Source organism: Macrotis lagotis, chromosome 2 (genome assembly GCF_037893015.1).
Source record: "Macrotis lagotis isolate mMagLag1 chromosome 2, bilby.v1.9.chrom.fasta, whole genome shotgun sequence".
Lineage (NCBI taxonomy): Eukaryota > Metazoa > Chordata > Mammalia > Peramelemorphia > Peramelidae > Macrotis > Macrotis lagotis.
In genome coordinates, this window is record NC_133659.1 from 215,887,766 (window position 1) to 215,910,309 (window position 22,544).

Here is a 22,544-nt window from a genome sequence, read left to right on the forward strand (position 1 = left end):
TTTGAATCCAGGTACTCCTGACTCCAGGGCTGGTGCTTTATCCACTGCATGCCACCTAGCCACCCCCGGACCAGATTTCTTGACATCCTACTGGCAGCTGACATTTTGCTGTGAGCTCAAGTCAGATGCTAAGGGAGAATTGCATCTTTGGTTTAGAATCCCTATCCTAAGCCTCCAAGCAATAATTTTACAACTTTTCTCCTTGATAGGACTGCTCTGCTTGGACATCTGGCTTCCCAGTGAGGATTCTCAATACACTGGCTTCAAAGAAAGGACTTGGCGCCACTGGTATAGTGATGCCAGAAGATTCTTCCCAGGTTTTTTGATAGAAATGTTTCTAATATTTCTCACAAATGATCTTATATGCTATAATGACAGTGTTGTCATTTTACTAACATTTCGACAACCTAGTTCTGACATAAAATCTTTTCTTCATCACTTATCTAAGAATTAACAAATTAGAAGATCAAATAATTTTCAAAGGGTGGGAATTTTGTTAAAATTTGCTTATCCTGGTCAAATATAACAGTTATGCAATTACTATGCCAAGCTACATGTCCCCACGGACAGTACTGGTGTGCTTTGGTCCTCAGAATCACAAAGAATTTGACACAAAATGAACAACAAAAGACATTGTTTTATGTCCTTTCCCTAAAAAAAAACTAGAATATTTCCTATTACCTATTAAATAAAATCCAAATTCCTTAGCTTGATATTCAAGGCTTTTCATTATGTGGGTAAGTTAACCTTATTTAATACTTCGAATATAGCTCTTATGTGTTTTATCCAAGCAAGTTAACATAGGTTAAAGTTTCAAAAATTATTTCTTACAAATATCTCTAGTATTTTTAACCTTATCTAATCAATGTCCTATATTATTTTTAACATTTTGTTTTCCAATTATATACAATAGTAATATGTACCCATCATTTTTTGCAAGGCTCTGAATTCTACAACCCCCCCCCCGCAGAAGGCTATCTGATAGTCTCTACATTGTTTCCATGCCATACATTGATGTAAATAGAATGTGTTATAAGAGCAAGCATAAGAGTAAACAAAAAGCACCCTCCCCGCCCCCAAGAAGATGAGAAATCTCAAGGAGAGAGAGAGAGAGAGAGAGAGAGAGAGAGAGAGAGAGAGAGAGAAAGAAATTGTACTTCGGTCTGTGTTCAGATTTCCATGGCTCTGTCTCTGGGTTGAGTTGCTTTCTTTATCATAAGTCTACCAGAGAAGCTGTTTCAATATTTTTCCCACAGTTGCTATTACTAGCTGTACCTCAACTCTATTTCTCCCCACTCTCATTTTTCTATTCTCTCTCTGTCTCCATCATCTTGGCCCTGTCCAAAAGTGTGTTGAATCTGAGTACCCTCTCCCTCGATCTTCCCTCTCTTCTATAACCTATTCCCCCCTTCCCTCTCCCCATTCTCCCTTATCCCGTACCTTTCTTCTTATTTTTTCTCTAGGGTAAGACAGATTTCCTCACCCTATTAAGTGTGCATGTTATTTCCTCTCTGAGCTATTTCTGATTAGAATGAAGACTCACTCATTCCCTCTTGCCTTCCCCTTTTCCACTTCATTGAAAAAGCTTTTTCCTTGACACTTATGTGAAATTTCTTAGCTTCTTTTTCAACTCATTTTCTTCCCACTACTTTCCTTTATCACCCATTGACTCCATCTTTTTACTATATTATACGATTATATTCCACTCCTTCCTATGTCCTGTCTATATATGCTCCTTCTAACAGCTCTTATAAATGAGAAAGTTCATATGAGTTATCAATATCTTCTTCCTGTGCAGGAATACAAACAGTTCAACATCATCAAGATCCTCATAGTTAGTCTTTACTCCCTCTATGGTTCATCAGAGTCCTGCACTTGGAGATCAAATTTTCTGTTCAACTCTGGTTGTTTCAATAGGAAAGTTTGAAAGTTCTCTTTATCATTGAAAGTCCACCTTCTTAGGGGCGACTAGGTGGCATAGTGGATAAAGCACAGGCCTTGGAGTCAGGAGTACCTGGGTTCAAATCCAGTCTCAGACACTCAATAATTACCTAGCTGTGTGGCCTTGAGCAAGCCACTTAACTCCATTTGCCTTGAAAAAACCTAAAAAAAAAAGTCCACCTTTTTCCCTGAAAGGGGATGTTTAGTATTGCTGGGTAGTTGATTCTTGGTTGTAAACCAAGATCTATTGCCTTCCAGAATATCATATTCCAATGCCTATGAACCCTTAATGTAGATGCTGCAGGAGCTCGTGTAAACTTGGCTATGGAGCATTGGTAGTTAGAATTGTTTGTTTCTGGGCAACTTTTAGAATTTTCTTTTTTGATTTGAGAGTTTTGGAATTTGGCTATAAAATATTCCTGGAAGTTTTTCTTTTGGGATCTCTTTCAGGAGGTGACTGATGTATTCTCTCGATTTCTATTTTACCCTCTGCTTCCAGGATCTCAGGGCAATTTTGCTGTACTATTTCTTGAAAAAAAAGAAGTCTAGGCTCTTCTCCTGGTCGTGGCTTTCAGACAGCCCAATAATTTTTAAATTATTTCTACTGGAGCTCTTTTCAAGGTTGGTTGTTTTTCCAATGAGATATTTCACATTTTCTTCTAATTTTTGGCTGTTTTGGAAGAGTTTTATTTCTTCCTGATTTCTTGCAAAGTCATCCGCTTCCTTTAGTTCCATTCTGCATTTGAAGGAATTATTTTCTTCAGAGAGCTTTTTTATCTCCTTTTCCAGCTGGCCAATTCTGCTTTTTAAGGCATTCTTCTCCTCATTTACCTTTTGTTTTGCTTTTTTCATTAGGCCTAAACTGGTTTTTAACATATTATTTTCTTCAGTATTTTTTTGTATATCTTTTACCAAGCTTTTGATTTGGTTTTCATGATTTTTCTGCATCACTCTCATTTCTCCTCCCAATTTTTCCTCCACCTTCCTTAAGCTTTACAAAGTCTTTTTTGAGCTCACCCATAGTCTGAGCCCATTTTCTATTTCTCTTGGAGGTTTTGGATACAGAAGCTTTGATTTTTGTCATCATCTGAGTATGTGTTTTGATCTTACAGGGGACTGAAGTAATTCTCTGTGATCAGATTCTTCTTTTTCTGTTGTTTACTCATTTCCTCAGTCCAAGAAGCACTTCTAAGGCTTTGTTTTTTTTGTTTTTTTGGGGGGGGGCATCCCACTGGGGCCTATTATGCCTCCAAGGTCTTATGCTCTCTTGTGTGTACTTTGATATGTAGATGGACCGTACTTCCCTCTGCCCTGGGGCTATAAGGAGGGATCCATCTATCTTAGTGTGGAAGCCCAAACTGCAACCTGGGTCTGAGTGTAGGCAAACAGCAGTCCTACCTAGAGGGAGAGCAGAGAAATCTCTGCAGAAGTCCCTTACTGTCTCTGGGGGTGCAGGCTGCTTTCTCCAGATTTTCACTGCAGATTCTGTAGCCGGTGATCCTCACTCCACACTCATTCTGGTGGAGCAGAATTCTCTCCCCACCCCTTCAAGCTGTTGCAGGTGATCTCTGGGCTGGGCTGGGCTGCACTGCTGGCTCAGCTTTTTTTTTCCCCCTAAACCCAGGTCCAGGTGAAACACACCTTTCCTGCAGAACTTCTAAGTTATCTTGGGTAAATGTATAACTCAGTCTTTCTGTGGGTTCTGCCCCCTCTAAATTTTGGCTAGAGCTATCTTTGTTCTTTGGAGGTTAGGGGGAAGGAGTTCCTGGGAAATGCTGCCTTCAAGCAGCCATCTTGGCTCCACTCCCCTCAGTGTCCTATATTAAAGACAGGTGTGTGGTCTTACTCTACCCAGAAAACACAATGGCTATTTTTACTCCTTTGTATTTACATTATTTTTCCTACTGAGGTATCTTCCCTTCTCTTTGTATTTTAAAAAGGTTAGATTAAATTCAACATATTTTCAAAGCCACTGTTTGTGTGTTTCTGAACTTTCAATGACCATTTTCAGTCAACATTACTGACTTTTCCTTCAATTTTTGCTCCCTCCAAATTAGAAAAAATCTTAACCATCCCTTGTATCAAGTAAACATAGTTAAGAAAAATAACTACATAAGTTAGCTGATTCTGGAAATATGTCTTATTCTACTTCTCTCCATCACCTCTCTGTTAGGAAATACAGAGAATATTTACTCCATCATCAATTCTCTGGAGTTGTGGTTGATTATTGCACTGATATGGACCGTAAATCTTTCAAAGTTTGTTTTTTATTTTTATTAATACAATGTTGAAGGATAAATTTTGCTTCTAGTTCTACTCACTTCACTCTTAACTTCATATAAATCTTCCCATGTTTCTCCATCTGTTTCTTTCATAATTTTTCATAGTATAATATTTCCTTGCATTCACATAACTAATTTGTCCAGTCACTATCAACTGGTGGGCACTCCCTTTGTTTCTAGTTCTTCGCTACAGCAAAAAGGTATTTCATATCTTTTTTAATACATGAGATTTTTCCTTTTTTCTTTATTTTGTGTGTGTGTCTGTCAGGGTAAAGTTATGAGTGGGGTTAAATGTCTAGTAGTGATACTTCTAATTCAAAGGGTATTTTTGGCTTAGTGACTTTTGGGGAATAGGTCTAAATTGATTTCCCAAATGCCTAGACCCTAGCTTGCCCAGTCATGTATTCATGTGCCTGTTTCCCTCATAGTCCCTTCAACAGTTTTTTCATATTTGTATCATTTTTATCAATCTGATGGATATGGAATGAAATGAAAGCACTGTTTTAATTTGTATTTCTCTTTTTAAAATGCTACTTCTTAGAAAAGTGGGACTTTCTAACATTAAATGAAGCACTTAAATTGTATGGTATGTATAAGGGGAGGGAGGAATCTTTCTCCTTGATGAATGTCTACTGCCTGTAAGACACTATTTTAAAGGACATTTCATATTCTTGTCCCTAAGAAATCTCCTTAAGAACAGAGTCAGTCTTATATATTATTTCTTTTCAATTAAGCAGTTTTCCAATGTAAACACTCACAGTTACTTAAGCATTACTGTACTAATGATCTAAACCATCTGCACAAGAAATTTTACATATTGGAGATTTTTTTTGTGGTTAGTTTCATTAGTGAAGTTTTGGAGATTTGCAAGGCAGTGAGGTTAAGTGACTTGCCCAAGGTTACACGGCCAGGTAATTATTAAGTAACTGGGGCTGAATTTGAACCCAAGTCCTCCTAACTCCAATGTCAGTGTTCACCACCTAGGTGCTCCCTATTGATGATTTCTAAAGGCATATTACTCATAAACATAAGTCAGAGATTCATAATTGGCATGAGTATGTTTTTAAAAAATATTTCGATAACTGAATTTCAATAACAAAGTTTCCTTTGTATTCTCTATGTATTTATATATGTATTTTACCTTATGTACATTAATCTGAGAAGTCCATAGATTTCAATATACTGTCAAAGGATCCATGACACGCAAAAAGTTTGAAAATCTTTTGCACTGCACATAAAGTAACAATGTACAGATCCATATGATTATAACTGAATGTAAATCTATTTCTGATATACTTTGAATACTTTCTGAAATAAGCTTTCCATTGAAATTATCATACATAGTAGAACTAATAATAATAACTGAAAGAATTAAACCAAGAAAATATGGAGAGGATTCCAGAAAGATGGAGGAAACTTACACCTTTCCAAATTTCCTTCACACAAAAAAAGATAGAGCATCACCGGAGGCAGCAAATATAAACTTGAACTAAAACACTTGTCCTCCTAAGACAATTTGGGAAGATCCCAGGAAAGATCTGGACTGGAAGAGCAAGAAGTTCAGCCTGAGTGAAACACCTCCAGGCTAATATTGTAGAATGATTTGCCCTAGAGGCAGCTGGTTTGAAAAGAAACTTAGCCCTACAAACTTTCATCTCCCCAACAGTGTGGGGATCTGATGGCTGTGTAGAAAAAGACTGAAGGACCTTATACTACGGAGGGGCACAGACTATGGATGTAGGAAGAAGGAGCTAGTGCACACCTAGTGGATGTAATAGTGAGGGTCAGGGGCCCTGTTGGCTGTGGACACTTGAAGAAGAGCAAAGTTCCTTATTTCAATTTTAGGGCTGGAAGGATAGCTGTAGTTTGTATCCACCTGAGGGAAAGCAGAAAGGCAAAATCATTTGTGGAGCAGATTGTCTGGAGAGGGGGCCCTATATATGGCTTAGGAGTGCAAAAGAGAGTGTAAGAATGGAACCTGAGACAGATCCCATAAAATAACAGTAAGAAAGACCTGATATTTGGGGCATCATCCCCCAAACCTCAGGATGACAATTTGATTACACTAATAGCTGTTAAAAACAAGTTAAATGAATGATTAAATGGAAATAGAAAGAAAGAAAGAAAGAAAGAAAGAAAGAAAGAAAGAAAGAAAGAAAGAAAGAAAGAGAAAGAAAGAGTAAGCAAAGGAGAAAAAATTTAATTATGGACAGTTACTTTGAGGATGAAGAAGAGATGAGTTCAAATTCAGCGGAAGATAATGGAACTAAAAGTCACTTTTTTCAATAAAAATGGCAAATAGTCACATGAACAAAAAAGAGTTCTTGGAAGAACTTAAAAAGGACATTAAAAATCAAATAAGTGAGATTGAGGATAAATTAGGGAAATAATAAGAGTAATCCAAGAAAATTGAAAAAATTATGAAAAGAAAGTCAACCAACTGAAAACAGAGAATCAAAAACTTAAGAAAGTAAATAATTCCTGGGGGGCACTTAGGTGGTGCAGTAGATAGAGCACCGGCTTTGGAGTCAGTAGGACTTGAGTTCAAATATGAACTCAGAAACTTAATACTAGCTATATGATGTTGGGCAAGTCACTCTGACCCATTGTCTTACCAAAAAACAAAAGAAAACAAAATACCAAAAAAAAAAAAAAAGAAAAGAATTCCATTAAAACCAGAATTGGGCAAGGGGAAGTTATTTAACATTCTAGGACACCAAGAAAGTGTAAATGAAAATCAAATGAATGGAAAAAATAGAAGAGGAATTGAAACATCTCATCAGGAAAATACTGATCTGGAGAACAGACTAAGGAGAAATAATAAAAGGATAGATAGACTACCAGAAAATTAAATTTTACAAAAGGATCTTCATGCAACATAACTAGAAATTATTAAGGAAAATTGCCCTAAAGTTTAGAATAAGAAGGCAAAGTAGAAATAAAAAAAAATCTACCAATAACCCCTTGAAAGTGATCCTAAGAAGAAAACTTACAGGAATGTCATAGCGAGTTTCAAAACTTCCAGTTTAAGGAGAAAATATTGGAAGCAACAAGAAAAAACTATATATCATGAAGTTATAAGAAAGCTTGCACAAGACCTAGCAGTTACTATACTAAAAGACCACAGGTCTTGGAATACCATATTTTATCCTACAAAAGAGCTGGAGTTTATCTTGAATAAAAAAACAAATAGACACTTAATGAACTCAAGGACTTTCAAGTTTTTGTGTTAAAAATTCCATAATTTAAGGAGAAATTTGACATATAATATCTAGGAGAAATATATGGTAAACATTAAAGACCAATTATAAGGGGCTCAATAAGGTTTATATATGAAAATAGAAGTAGTGTTTATGATTGTCATTATTTAAGTAGTTTAAAAAAAAGGTGTAAACTGAGTTGAGTATGATGGAGTGCTTCTAAAAAAACTATGTAGGGAAAGATAAAAAGAGTAATTATCTCATACAAATGAAACATAAAAAAAATTGATAACAGAAGAAGCTAGCAGTAGGGGGTAAGGTGAGTAGAAATTGAACTTTACTCCCATGGGAAATGGGAGTAGATATCTGGAAAGGTATAAAAAGCCTTCTAAGTGGCAAGGAGATAGACTTTGAGAGGACCACTAGTTTCAGAGAAACACTGAAAAAATGGATCACTGGAAGAATGAAATGGTTATAGACAATGGCATTTATTTCTGTCAATATTCCAGAATAGTGGGTATATAATATTTACTAAGGAAGTAAAGTCCAATGATTGTAATTACTGATGATTGTGTGAATAAGACTGATACCTGCATTGATTTGCCCATTGCAAAGATCTTAATATATCTTTAAAATTAACAGCAACATGGGGGTGATGATCAAACTTAATGGACTTGCTCATTCCATCACTGCCATAATCAGGGACAATTTTAGAGCTCCTGTGATGGAGAATACCTAGAGAAAGAACTGTGGAGTTTAACCAAAGACCAAAGTCTATTACATTCAATTTTTTTTTAAAAGTGTCTTATGGACTACATAATTTTGCTATCTCTAATATTTTATTTTCTCATCAAGGATATGATTTCTCTCCTAACACATTCAATTTCGATCAAAGTATAGCGTGGAAACAATGTAAAGATTATCAGAATGCCTTCTGTGGGGGATGGGTGGAGGGAAAGGAGGGTAGAGGAAAAATTGTAAAATTCAAAACCTTACAGAAAATGATAGGTAGAAGTAACTGGAAAACAAATAAAAATATTAATAAAAATATATCTTTAAATTGAATGAAAGTAACAAGAAGACAGAAGTTTCCTAGTTACCTTGATTGTTCTGTCATTATCTTTAATCAGCTGCTTCTTTTCTTCCTCAAACTTCTTTATCACTTCCTGGAGACGCCTCTCAGCTGCCAGGTGCTGGCGACTGCTCTCTTCCTTCAGGGAGGAAATCGTTGACTGGAGGTCAACTATGATCTACAATGAGAAAAGCAGGCTGTGAGTCTAATTCTGAAGTAAAAGGCATTGATTTTTACATGTATTTATGGTGGATAAAGATTGGATCTGGCAAACAATTACACAAATTCAGTATTTCAATTAGCTCATCAAAGTCATGTGTATGAAATTTCACACAATTAAAGAGTACAACACAATCGTGAATGGCACAAAAATTATGAAAACTAATTTGGAAGATTTTATTATTTTAATATTTATTCATCAGAACAAAGGACATTTATGACCTCAAAAATTTTAAATGTTTCAAATTTTTAAAAATGTTCTTTAATAAAATACTTTACAAGTGGTATCAAACTCAAAGAAAAACATATCCCATGAAATATTAACTTAGAAATTTGCAAGCTAACATTGTCTATGTTGCAATGCATTTTTATGATTCATTCTGAGTTCTCCAACACATTCACCAGAAAGATATATAGAGTTCTGTCCACAGTAGAAAAAGCTGCAGGGAGTCAATTAATCCTGCTGCTCTGACTGTAGATCCCAATTCCCTTGGGATTCAATATGGTCATGTGGAATTCAGTGGGAAAACACCAGATTTTTTCTAGTTTAGAACGTATCTAACTCTGTTATTATGAGTAAGTCAATGTTTTTATTGTATTGTATTGCATTTTTTAGGATTAGGGAGGTAAATTTTAATCTATTTTTTTACATTTATTTATTTTTAATAGTACTACCACAATAGTCACATTGTACAAGTAAACATAACCCCTCTCCACCCAAATAAAAAGAGAAATGTCAAGAAAAATAGCGTGGGGGAAAAAAGCATGCTTCAGTCTGTATTCAGACACCATCAGCTCTATTTTTGGGATGGGTAGCATTCTTTATCATAAGTCATTCAGAGATTTCTTAGGTCACAGCATTGCTAAAACAGCTGATCATCCAGAAATATTGTTGTTACTTTGTATAAGGCACATTTCCCATTGCATTTGCTCATCGAGATTTTTTACTGAGAACATCCTGTTCATCATTTTCCCTAACAAAACTACACATCATCTCAATCACATATCACAATTTGTTCAGTCATTTCGCCAGCCACTGGGTATCCTCTCAATCTTAGGCTCCCTGCCACCAGAAGAGCTGCTATAAATATCCCTATATAAAAATTCTTTCTTTCCAGTATTTCATCTCTTCTGGAATATAAACCTAGCAGTGACACTCCTAGGCCAAAGTGTAGGCATCATTTTATAGTCCTTTGGGCATAGCTCCAAATTGCTTTACAGAAATACTCAATAAGTTCACAACTCCTCTGACAGTGTATCAATCAATGAATTTCCCTACATCCTGTCCAACATTTGCCATTTTCCCCATCTTATTAGCCAAATCAATAGGTATAAGGCAGGACATTTTTGGAAAAAAAATTTAAGGAGAAATTTAAACAGAAAATTGTTCGTATTCCCATACCTCTTGGTCATTTATCAACTGAGGAATGACTCCCATTTCTTTTTATAAATTTGACTCAGTTCTCTATGTCTGAGGAACTTATTTCATTGTTTTTTTCCACAGTTGCTATTGCTAGTTGTAGTTCCCTCCATGCTATTCTTCCCACCCCCATTTATTTTATTCTTTCTCTCCATTCACCCTACCTCTCCTCAAAAGTGTTTTTCATCTGACTATCTCCTCCCACAATCTTCCTTCCCTTCTATCATTTATAGCTCCCCCCAACCCTCCTCCTCCCCGCTCCTATTCTCCTCTGTGGTAAGTGATTTCTATACTCAATTGAGTATGTTAATCCCTCTCTGAGCCAATTCCTGTGAGAGTTAAGACTCATTCCCTTTCTTCAGCTACCCTGAAAAGCTTTTTCTTGCCTCTTTTATATGAAATAACAGCCCATTTTACCTCTCCTTTCCCTTTCTCCCAGTACATTCATTTCTCTCCCCAATTAACACCATCTTTTTAGTATATTATTCTTTCAAATTCAACTCCCACCTATGTTTTGTATATAAGGTCTAACTATGCTATTGAACTTACTCATATGAGTTATCAATATCATCTTCCCATGCAGGGAATATCATTAAGTCCCCTATGATTTGCCTTTCCTATTTACCTTTTTTAAAGCTTCGCTTGAGTCTTGTATTTGAAGATCAAATTTTCTGTTCAGTTCTGGTCACTTCATCAAGAAAATCTGAAGGTTCTCTATTTCATTGAGTGTCTTCTTTTCCCATTTTGCTGGGTAGTTGATTCTTGGTTGTAATTCAAGATCTTCTGTCTTCTGGAATATCATATTCTAAGCCCTAAGATCACTTAATGTAGAAGCTACTAAATTTTGGTATTTTGACAATAGCTTCACAATACTTGACAACAAACATTTTTTTTCAATATATTTTTAGGTTTTTTGCAAGGCAAATGGGGTTAAGTGGCTTGCCCAAGGCAACACAGCTAGGTAATTATTAAGTGTCTGAGAGCGGATTTGAACCCAGGTACTCCTGACTCCAGGGCCTGTGCTTTATCCACTGTGCCACCTAGCCACCCCAGCTCCACAATATTTGAATTGTTTCTTTCTGGCTACTTGCAATATTTTATCCTTGACTTCTGAGTTCTGAAATTTGGCTATAATATTCCTAGGAACTCTCGTTTTGGGGATCTTTATCAGGAGGTTATTGGAAGATTCTTTCAATTTTGAATTTACCCCTTGCTTCTAGGATATCAGGGCAGGATAATTTATTGAAAAATGATATCTAGATCCTTTATTTGGTCATAGCTTTCAGATAGTCCAATAATTTTTAAATTATCACTTCTGGATCTATTTTTTCAGGTCAATTTTTTTCCAGTAAGATGTTTCACATTTTCTCCCAATTTTTCATTCTTTTGGTTTTGTTTTATTGTTCCTTGATTTGTCACAAAGTCATCTGCTTCTCTTAGCTCCATTCTACATTTTAAGGAATTATTTTCTTCAAAGAATTTTTGTATCGCCTTTTCCATTAGGCCAATTCAGTTTCCCCCTCCACTGGTATTTTATTTTATTTTTCTAATTACATATAAAGAAAGTATTTCAACATTCATGCATAAGCATATTTATAAGTTACATAATTTCCTTCTACACTCCCTTCCCAACCCCAGCGAACAGCCTGGGGAATACTGTACATATATATTTGTTTTTTTTTTTTTGATGGTAGGATCAGTTAATTAAAGATATTATTTGAGTTTTACAATTTTCCCCCAATCTTACTTCCCTCCCCGACCCCCACCCCACAGATAGCACTCTGTCAGTCTTTACTTTGTTTCCATGTTGTACACTGATCCAAATTGGTTGTTATGAGAGAGAAATCATATCCTTAAAGAGAACAGAATTCTCAGAGGTAACAAGATCAGACAATAAGATATATGTTTTTTTCCTAAATTAAAGGGAATAGTCCTTGTACTTTGTTCAAACTCCACAGCTCCTTATCTGGATACAGATGGTACTCTCCTTTGCAGACAGCCCAAAATTGTTCCCAACTGTTGCCCTGATGGAATGAGCAAGTCTCTCAAGGTTGAACATCACTCCCATGTTGCTGTTAGGGTGTACAGTGTTTTTCTGGTTCTGATCATCTCACTCAGCATCAGTTCATGCAAATCCCTCCAGGTTTCCCTGAAATCCCATCCCTCCTGGTTTCTAATGTAACAACAGTGTTCCATGAAATACTTATACCACAGTTTGCTAAGCCATTCTCCAACTGAAGGACATTTACTGGATTTCCAATTCTTTGCCACCACAAACAGGGCTGCTATAAATATTTTTGTACAAGTAATGCTTTTACCCTTTTTTCCTCATCTCTTCAGGGTATAGACCCAGTAGTGGTATTGCTGGGTCAAAGGGTATGCACATTTTTGTTGCCCATTGGGCATAGTTCCAAATAGCTCTCCAGAAGGGTTAGATGACTTCACAGCTCCACCAACAGTGTAATAGTGTCCCAGATTTCCCACATCACATCCAACAATGATCATTATCCTTCCTGGTAATACTGGCCAATCTGAGAGGTGTGAGGTGGTACCTCAAAGAAGCTTTAATTTGCATTTATCTAATAATTAATGATTTAGAGCATTTTTTCATATGGCTATGGATTACTTTGATCTCCTCATCTGTAAATTGCCTTTGCATATCCTTTGACCATTTGTCAATTGGGGAATGGCTTTTTGTTTTAAAAATATGACTCAGTTCTCTGTATATTTTAGAAATGAGTCCTTTGTCAGAATCATTAGTTGTAAAGATTGTTTCCCAATTTACTACATTTCTTTTGATCTTGATTACATTGGTTTTATCTGTGTAAAAGCTTTTTAATTTAATGTAATCGAAATCATCAAATTGGTTTTTGGTGATGTTCTCCATCTCTTCCTTAGTCATAAACTGTTTCCCTTTCCATAGATCTGAAAGGTAGAATAGTCCTTGACCTTCTAATTTGCTTATAATATTGTTTTTTATGTCTAAGTCCTGTAACCATTTGGATCGTATCTTGGTAAAGGGTGTGAGGTATTGGTCTAATCTAAGTTTCTTCCATACTAACTTCCAATTATCACAGCAGTTTTTATCAAAGAAGGAGTTTTTATCCCAATGGCCGTACTCTTTGGGTTTATCAAACAGCAAATTGCTATAATCCTCTCCTGCTTTTACACCTAGTCTATTCCACTGGTCCACCACTCTATTTCTTAGCTAATACCAAACAGTTTTGATGACTGATGATTTATAATATAATTTTACATCGGGTAGTGCTAAGCCACCTTCATTTGCACTTTTTTTCATTAAGCTCCTGGCAATTCTTGACTTTTATTTCTCCATATGAATTTACTTACAATTTTTCTAACTCATTAAAGTAATTTTTTGGAATTTTGATTGGTAGGGCACTAAACATATAGTTTAGTTTTGGTAGAAATGTGATTTTTATTATATTAGCTCTACCTATCCATGGGCAGTTGATATTTGCCCAGTTATTTAAATCTGATTTAATTTGCGTGAAAAGTGTTCTATACTTGTTTTCAAAAAGATTCTGAGTCTGTCTTGGCAAATAGACTCCCAAATATTTTACACTGTCTGAGGTTACTTTGAATGGGATTTCTCTTTCTAGCTCTTCCTGCTGTTTCTTACTAGAAATATATAGAAAAATTGAGGATTTATGAGGGTTTATTTTATAACCTGCAACTTTGCTAAAATTGCTAATTGTTTCCAGTATTTTTTTAGATGATTTCTTGGGATTCTCTAGGTAGACCATCATGTCATCTGCAAAGAGTGAGAGTTTTGTCTCTTCCTTCCCAATTCTAATTCCTTCAATTTCTTTTTCTTCTCTAATTGTTGATGCTAACATTTCTAATACAATATTGAATAGTAGTGGTGATAATGGGCACCCTTGTTTCACCCCTGATCTTATTCAGAATGCCTCTAGCCTCTCCCCACTGAATATAATGGTTGTTGATGGTTTCAGATAGATACTGCTAATTATTTTAAGGAACAGTCCATTTATTCCTACACTCTCTAGTGTTTTTTAATAGGAATGGATGCTGTATTTTGTCAAAAACTTTTTTAGCATCTATTGATAGGATCATATGACTTCCGATAGGTTTGTTGTTGATATAATTGAGTATACTAACATTTTTCCTAATATTGAACCAATCCTGCATTCCTGGAATAAATCCTACTTGATCATAATACATTATCCTAGTGATGACTTGTAGTCGTTTTCCTAAGGTTTTATTTAGGATTTTTGCATCTATATTCATCAGGGAAATAGGTCTATAATTTTCTTTCTCTGTTTTAACTCTTCCTGGTTTAGGTAACAGTACAATATTGTTTTCATAGAAAGAGTTGGGCAGAGTTCCATCTTTTCCTATTTTTCCAAAGAGTTTATATAGGATTGGAACCGATTGTTCCTTAAATGTTTGGTAGAATTCACTTGTGAATCCATCAGGCCCTGGAGATTTTTTTCTTATGGAGTTCAATGATGTCTTGTTGAATTTCTTTTTTTCTGAGATAGGGTTGTTTAGGTATTTAATCTCTTCTTCATTTAACCTGGGCAACTTATATTTTTGTAAATATTGATCCATTTCACTTAGATTATCAAATTTAATGGCATAGAGTTGGGCAAAAAACCTTTTTTAGTTTAATATAGCCAAAATCATTGACTTTGAAATTTATACTATATTCTATTTCTTGTTTGATCATAAATTTCTCCCCTTTCCATAGATCCAATAGATCTTTCTTGATCTCTTCCTTGGTTTATTGTATTGCCCTTTGTGTCTGAATCCTGTACATTTCGACTTTATTTTGGTAGTGATGTGGTGTGAGATATGGGTCTATGTCTAGTTTTTAACCATACTTTTTCCAGTTTGCCCAACAATTTTTGTCAAATAGTGAGTTCTTATTCCAGAAATCAATGTCCTTGGGCTTGTCAAACAAGAGATTACTATAGTCATTTACTACTGTTTCTTTTGAACTTATCCTAATCCATTGATCCATTACTCTCTTCCTTAATAGTACCAGTCAGTTTTGATGACTACTGCTTTAGAGTTCAGTTTTAGATCTGATAGAGCAAAGCAACCTTCCTTGACATTTTTTTCCCATCAGTTCCTTTGACATTCTTGACCTTTTTTGCTCCAGATGAATTGTTACTATTTATTTTTTAGCTTGGTAAAATAGTCATTTGGCAGTTTGATTGGTATGGCATTAAGAAATTTAATTTTGCTATAATTATCATTTTTATTATATTAGCTCAATCTAATCATGAGCCATTGCTATTTTTCTAGGTATTTAGATCTGACTTTATTTGTGTGAAAATTGCTTTCTAATTGTGTTCATATAGTTTCTGGTTTTCTCTGGAAAGGTAGATTGCCAAGTATTTCATGGTGTCAGCAGTTACTTTAATCCTTATTTATTTTTAGATTTTTGCAAGGCAAATGGGGTTAAGTGGCTTGCCCAAGGCCATAGAGCTAGGTAATTATTAAGTGTCTGAGACCAGATTTGAACCCAGGTACTCCTGACTCCAGGGCTGGTGCTTTTTCCACTGTGCCACCTAGCTGTCCCCAGCAGTTACTTTAAATGGAATTTCTCTTTCTATCTGTCATTCTTTGGTTTTATTGCTCATATACAGAAATGCTCATGGTTTACGTGGGTTTATTTTATATCCTGCTGTATTTGCTGAATTAGTTGTTTCAAGTAGTTTTTTTAGATAATTTTCTCAGATTCTCTAAGTATACTATCATATTATCTGCAAAGAGTGAAAGTTTTTCTTTCTTATTTCCAATTCTAGTTCCTTCAACTTCTTTTTCTTCTCTTATTGCTAAAGCTAACATTTCTACTACTAATTTTGAAAAGTAATAGTGATAATGGGAATCCTTGTTTTACCCCAATCTTACTAGAAATTCTCCCAGTTTATCCCCATTACATATAATATTTGTTGCTGGTTTTTAGATAGATACTGCTTATTATTTTAAGGAAACTCCATTTATTTCTGTGCTCTCTGTTTTTAATAGGAATGGATATTGTATTTTATCAAAGGCTTTTATGAGCATCTATTGAGACAATCATATGATTTCTACTAGTTTTTTTATTGATATGTTCAATTATGTTGACTACTTATCTAATATTGAACCACCCCTGCCTACCTGGTATAAATCCTACCTGATTGTGGTGTATTATTTTAGTAAGAACTTGCAGTAATTTCTTTGCTAAAATTTTATTTAAGATTTTTGCATCAGGTACTCAGGAGTAGCTGAATTTAAATCCAGCCCAGACACTTAATAATTGCCTAGCTGTGTGATCTTGGGCAAGTCACTTAACCCCATTGCTTTGCAAAAACAAATAATAAAAAAATAAGATTTTTGCACCAACGTTCATTAGGGAGATTGGTCTATAATTTTCTTTGTTTTGGTTGTTCCTGGTTTAGGTATCAGCACAATTTTTCTTGTCATAAAAGGAATTTTTAACTATTTTTAAAAAATAGTTCATATAAAATTGGAATTAATTGTTCCTTAAAGGTTTGATGGAATTCACTTGTAAATCCATCTAGACCTGGAGAGTTTTTTCTTAGGGAGTTTATGGTATCTTCAATATCTCTATCAGAAAGGGGGTTATTTAAATATTTTATCTTCTCTTCTATTAATCTTAGGCAGTTTGTACTTTTGTAAATATTCATCCCTTTCACATAGGTTATCAAATTTATTGGAATACAGTTCGGCAAAATAGCTCCAATTATCTCTTTAATTTCCTTTTCCTTTTTGATACTGGTAATATAGTTTTCCTTTTTCTTTTGTTGAAATCAGATTAACCAAAGGTTTATCTATTTTATTGGTTTTTTCATGAAACTAACTCTTAGTTTTTTATTTATTAGGTCAATGGTTTTCTTGTTTTCAATTTTATTAATCTCCCTCTTGATTTTCAGAATTTCTAATTTGGTATTTAATTGGAGATTTTTAATGTTATCTTTTTCTAGCTTTTTTTAGTTGCATATCCCATTCACTAATCTGCTCTTTCTCAATAATTCACGTAGGCATTTAGAGATCTAAATTTTCCTGTAAAAACTACTTTGCATCCCACAGATTTTGGGATAATGTCTCACTGTTATAACTTTCTTGGATGAAATGATTATTTCTATGATTTGTTGTTTGATCCACTTGTTCTTTAAAATTAAGTAATTTAATTTCTAATAAATTTTGGATTTATCTTTCCATGGCCTTTTATTACATATAATTTTTATTGCATCATGATCTGAAAAAATACATTTATTATTTTCACCTTTCTGGATCTGTTTACAAGGTTTTTATACCTTAGTACATGGTCAATTGTGGAGTAGATGTAATGTACTGTGGAGAAAAATGTGTATTCTTTTAAATCCCCATTTAATTTTCTCCAGAGGTCTAAGTTTACTATGATTTTATTCACCTTCTTAACTTCCTTCTTGTTTATTTTTTTATCTAGTTCTGAGAGAGGGAGTTTGAGGCCTCCCATTAATTTTGTCTACGTCTCCTTGTAATTCATTCAGCTTTTTCTCTAAGAATTTAGACATTATATCACTAGGTGCAAATATATTTAATAATGACATATCTTCACTGCCTATGACGCCTTTTAAGAAGATATTATTTCTTTTTTTATACATTTTAATGAGGTCTATTTTTATTTTTTTCAATTGTAAAGATTTTATTTATTTTGAGTTTTACAATTTTTCCCCTAATCTTACTTCCCTTCCCTCACACCCCACAGAAGGCAATTTGCCAGTCTTTACATTGTTTCCATGGTATACCTTGATCCAAATTGAATGTGAAGAGAAAGAAATCATATGCTTAAGGAAGAAACAAAAAGTATAAGAGAAAGCAAGAACAGACAATAAGATATTTTTGTAAATTAAAGGCACTAATCCCTGCTCTTTGTTCAAACTCCACAGTTCTTTCTCTAGATACAGATAGTATTCTCCATTTCAAACGGCCCCAAATTGTCCCTGATTGTGACACTGATGGAATGAGTGAGTCCATCAAGGTTGATCATTGCCCCCATGTTGCCATTAGGGTATACAGTGTTTTTCTGGTTCTGCTCAACTCACTCAGGTTCAGTTCATGCAAATAACTGCAGGCTTCCCTGAATTCCCATCTCTCCTGGTTTCTAATAGAACAATAGTGTTCCATGACATACATATACCACAGTTTGCTGAGCCATTCCCCAATTGAAAGACATTTACTTGGTTTCCAATTCTTTGCCACCACAAACAGGGATGCTATGAGTTTTTTTTGTACAAGTGATGTTTTTATCCTTTTTATAATCATCTCTTTAGGGGATAGACCCAGTAGTGGTATTGCTGAATCAAAGGGTATGCATATTTTTGCTGCCCTTTGGGCATAGTTCCAAATTTCTCTCCAGAAAGGTTGGATAAGTTCACAGCTCCACCAATGAATGGGATTTCTCTTTCTAGCTTTTTTCTGCTATATCTTGTTAGTCATATGTAGAAAAGTTGAAGATTTATGAGGGTTTATTTTATATCCTGCAACTTTGCTAAAATTGCTAATTGTTTCCAGTAGTTTTCTGGATGATTTCTTGGGATTCTCTAGGTAGACTATCATGTCATCTGCAAAGTAGTGAGAATTTCGTCTATTCCTTTCCAATGCCAATTCCTTCAATTTCTTTTTCTTCTCTTGTTGCTGAAGCTAACATTTCTAATACAATATTGAATGGTAATGGTGATAATGGGTATCCCTGTTTCACCCCTGATCTTATTGGGAATGCCTCTAGCCTCTCCCCATTGAATAAAATATGCTTGTTGATGGTTTCAGATAGATATTGCTTATTATTCTAAGGAACAGCCCATTTATTCCTAAACTCTCTAGTGTTTTTAGGAGGAATGGGTGCTGTATTTTGTCAAAAGCTTTTACAGAATCTATTGATATAATCATAATTTCTGACAGTATAATTAATTATGTTAACAACAAACCTACCAACCCTGAATTCCTGGGATAAATCCTACTTGATCATAATGTATTGTCCTAGTGATAACCTGTTGTAATCGTTTTGCTAAGATTTTATTTAGGATTTTTTCATCTATATTAATCAGGGAGATAGGTATATAATTTTCTTTCTCTGTTTTACCTCTTCTTGGTTTAGGTATCAGTACCATATTGGTATCATAGAAAGAGCTAGGAAGAGTTCCATCTTCCCCTATTTTTCCAAAGATTTTATATAGAATTGGAACCAATTGTTCCTTAAATGTTTGGTAGAATTCATTTGTGAATCCATCAGGCCCTGGAGATATTTTTCTTATGGAGTTCAATGATGTCTTGTTGAATTTCTTTTTTTTCTGAGATAGGGTTGTTTAGGCATTTAATCTCTTCTTCATTTAACCTGAGCAACTTATATTTTTGTAAATATTCATCCATTTCACTTAGATTGTCAAATTTATTGGCATAGAGTTGGACAAAATAATTTCGAATTATTACTTTAATTTCCTCCTCATTGGTGGTGAGTTCACCTTTTTCATTTATGATACTAGCAATTTGATTTTCTTCTTTCTTATTTTTTTAAATTTACCAGAGGATGATCAATTTTATTGTTTTTTCTTAAAACCAACTCTATTTTATTTATTAATTCAATAGGTTTTTTGCTTTCAATTTTATTAATTTCTCTTTAATTTTTAGAATTCTTATTTGGTATTTGTGGGTTTTTAATTTGTTCCTTCTCATTTTTTTAGTTCATTGATTTCCTCTTTCTCTAATTTATTCATGAAAGCATTTAAAGATATAATATATCCCCTGACTGCCACTTTGAGTAAATCCCATAGCATTTGGTATGTTGTTTCATTATTGTCATTAACTAGGATAAAATAATTAATTCTTTCTATAATTTGTTTTTTGATCCACTCATCCTTTAAAATGAGGTTATTTAGTTTCCAATTAGTTCTGGGTCTATATCTCCCTGGCCCAATATTGCATATTATTTTTATTTCATTATGATCTGAGAAAGATGTATTCACTACTGCTGCCTTTCTGCAATTGATTATTTAGTTTTTATGACCTATTACATGCTCAATATTTGTATAAGTGCCATGTACTGCAGAGAAAAAAAGTATATTTCGTTCTATCCCCATTCAAATTCCTCCATAAGTCTACCATATCTAGTTTTACTAACAATCTATTTACCTCCTTAACTTCTTTCTTGTTTATTTTATGGTATGATTTATCTAAATCTGAGAGTAGGGGGGGTTGAGGTCTCCCACTAGTAGAGTTTTGCTGTCTATGTCTTCCTGTACTTCTTTCAACTTCTCCTCTATGAATTTGGATGCTGTCCCATTGGGTGCATACATATTCAGTATTGAAATCACTTTATTGTCTATGCCATCTTCCCTCTGTTTGTATTTTTCTTTTTTCCATTTATTCATATTCCCCAGTATTTTTTCTAAATATCACCCCTTCAGTGTTTTCTCTCCTAAAGCCACCCCTCCCCTTTCTTTCCCCTTTCCCTTTCTTCTGTTAGTTCCTCTTTTTCTTCCTCTCCCTGTCCCCATCCCCCCCCTCCACTTTTCCCTCTTTTAATACTTGAAAGGTAAGATTTTTTTTAAGTTCACTGAGTGTGTGTAAGTTAACTTTAAGCCAAGTTTGATGAGAGGAAGATTCAAGTGTTTCTCATCTCCTCCCTTCTTCCCCTCTATTACCATAGGTCTTTTGTACCTCTTAGTGTAATGAGATTAACCCCATTCTATTCCCTCCCTCCTCCTGTCTCCTTCCTGTTCCCCTTTTTAAGGAGGAAGTGTTTTTAAATCATTCTGAGTCACAGAAAATCCTGAGTATCTATCACTTCTGGCTAAGTATATTCTCTCTCTTATAGAGTTTCAATTCTTGAGAGTTATTAGAGACTTTCTCCCAAGTAGGGATAAAGCCACTTTCATCCCATTGGATAGCAGTCTCATGGATAAGTCATGAGTGTTCATCATTTCTGGCTAAGGATATTCTTTCTGATAAAGTTAAGATTCTTAAGAGTTATGAGACTCTTTTTTCCTATGGTGGGATATAGCCAGTTTCATCTTATTGAATAGCTGTATTTTTCTTTACTCTCTTCCCCCCACCCCTTTTTTAACCTTTTCATGTGTCTCTTGAACCTCCTGTCTGATGTCTGAATTTTCTATTTAGCTCTGGTTTTTTCATCATGAGTTGTTGGGAGTCTTCCATTTTGTTAAATGTCCATCTTTTCCCCTGAAAGAGAAGGCTCAGCTTTTCCAGGTAGTGGATTCTTGGCTGCATTCCAAGCTCCTTTGCTCTTTGGAATATCTTGTTCCAGGCCCTTCAATCCCTTAATGTTGATACAGCCAGATCCTGTGTGATCCTTACTGTGGCTCCTTGGTAATTGTTTCTGACTTCTTGCCGGATTTTATTTTTTTATCTGATAGTTTTGGAATTTGGCCACAACATTCCTTGGTTTTCTTTTAGGATCTCTTTCTGGAGGGGATTGATGTATTCTTTCAATAACTATTTTGTGCTCTGGTTCTATTATATCAGGGCAATTTTCCATCATTAAATCCTGTATATTAAATCTAGGCTTTTTCCCCCCTCTTCAATGTTTTCAGGAAGACCTATAATTCTCAGGTTGTCCCTCCTTGATCTATTCTCAAAGTCAGTGGTTTTGCTGATATTTTACATTTTCTTCTATTTTTTCTGTTTTTGGGTTTTTTTAAACAGTCTCTTGCTATCTCATGAAGTCATTAGTTTCCACAGACCCATTCTTTTTTTTAGAGAAGAATTTTCTTCATTTCCTTTTTGCAACTCCTTTTCCAATTGGTCAATTCTGTTTTTTGAAAGAATTTTCCAATTGAGCAATTGAGGTTTTGAGAGAATTATTTTCTTTTTGTATTTGCCCAATTGAGGATCTGAGAGAATTATTCTCATTTTGCATTTGTCTAATTTGTTTTCTTGTTGCAAGGTTTTAATCTTATCTTGGATTTCTTTTCCCAAAATTTCCAATTGATTTTTAAACTCCTTCCTTATTTCTTTAAGGAGGTCTTTCTATGCTGGAGACCAGATCATATACTCCTCAGAGGTTCTAGGTCTGAGTTAGAGTCTTTTTCTTCCAAGAATTTTTCTATGGACCCTCCTTCCCACTGGCCTTTCTTCATTTTACTAAGACCTTGAGTTGGGGAGGGTCTGGTTCACAGAGGCTTGGTGTTGGGATCCCTAGAGCCTTTACTCACTGAATGTAATATTTCCAGATGACCAGTAGGGGTTGCTGGTTGCTTTCTCTGGAGTGTCTGTGGCCTGATTGAGGCCCTCTCCCTTGACCTGGAGGGAGTGATTGAAGCTGTTAAATACTTTTGTCTTTGATCAATAGTGGGCTATACTGGGGTGAGGTGATCACTCTCCCTATTGTCAGCTGAGGTGGTTCTGCTGCTTGGCTT

General features: G+C 34.9%; 1 protein-coding gene across 7 annotated transcripts in view; it reads right to left on the bottom strand.

Annotated features, from left to right (window-relative positions):
• Positions 1 to 22,544, bottom strand: part of CEP112 (centrosomal protein 112) — a 644,230-nt gene that overhangs the window by 176,944 nt on the left and 444,742 nt on the right. For all 7 annotated transcript variants that reach the window (XM_074224744.1, XM_074224743.1, XM_074224738.1 and 4 more), the window contains one exon: positions 8,524 to 8,673. In XM_074224744.1, coding sequence (XP_074080845.1) covers positions 8,524 to 8,673 — 150 coding nt within the window. The remainder of the gene's footprint in view (positions 1 to 8,523; positions 8,674 to 22,544) is intronic.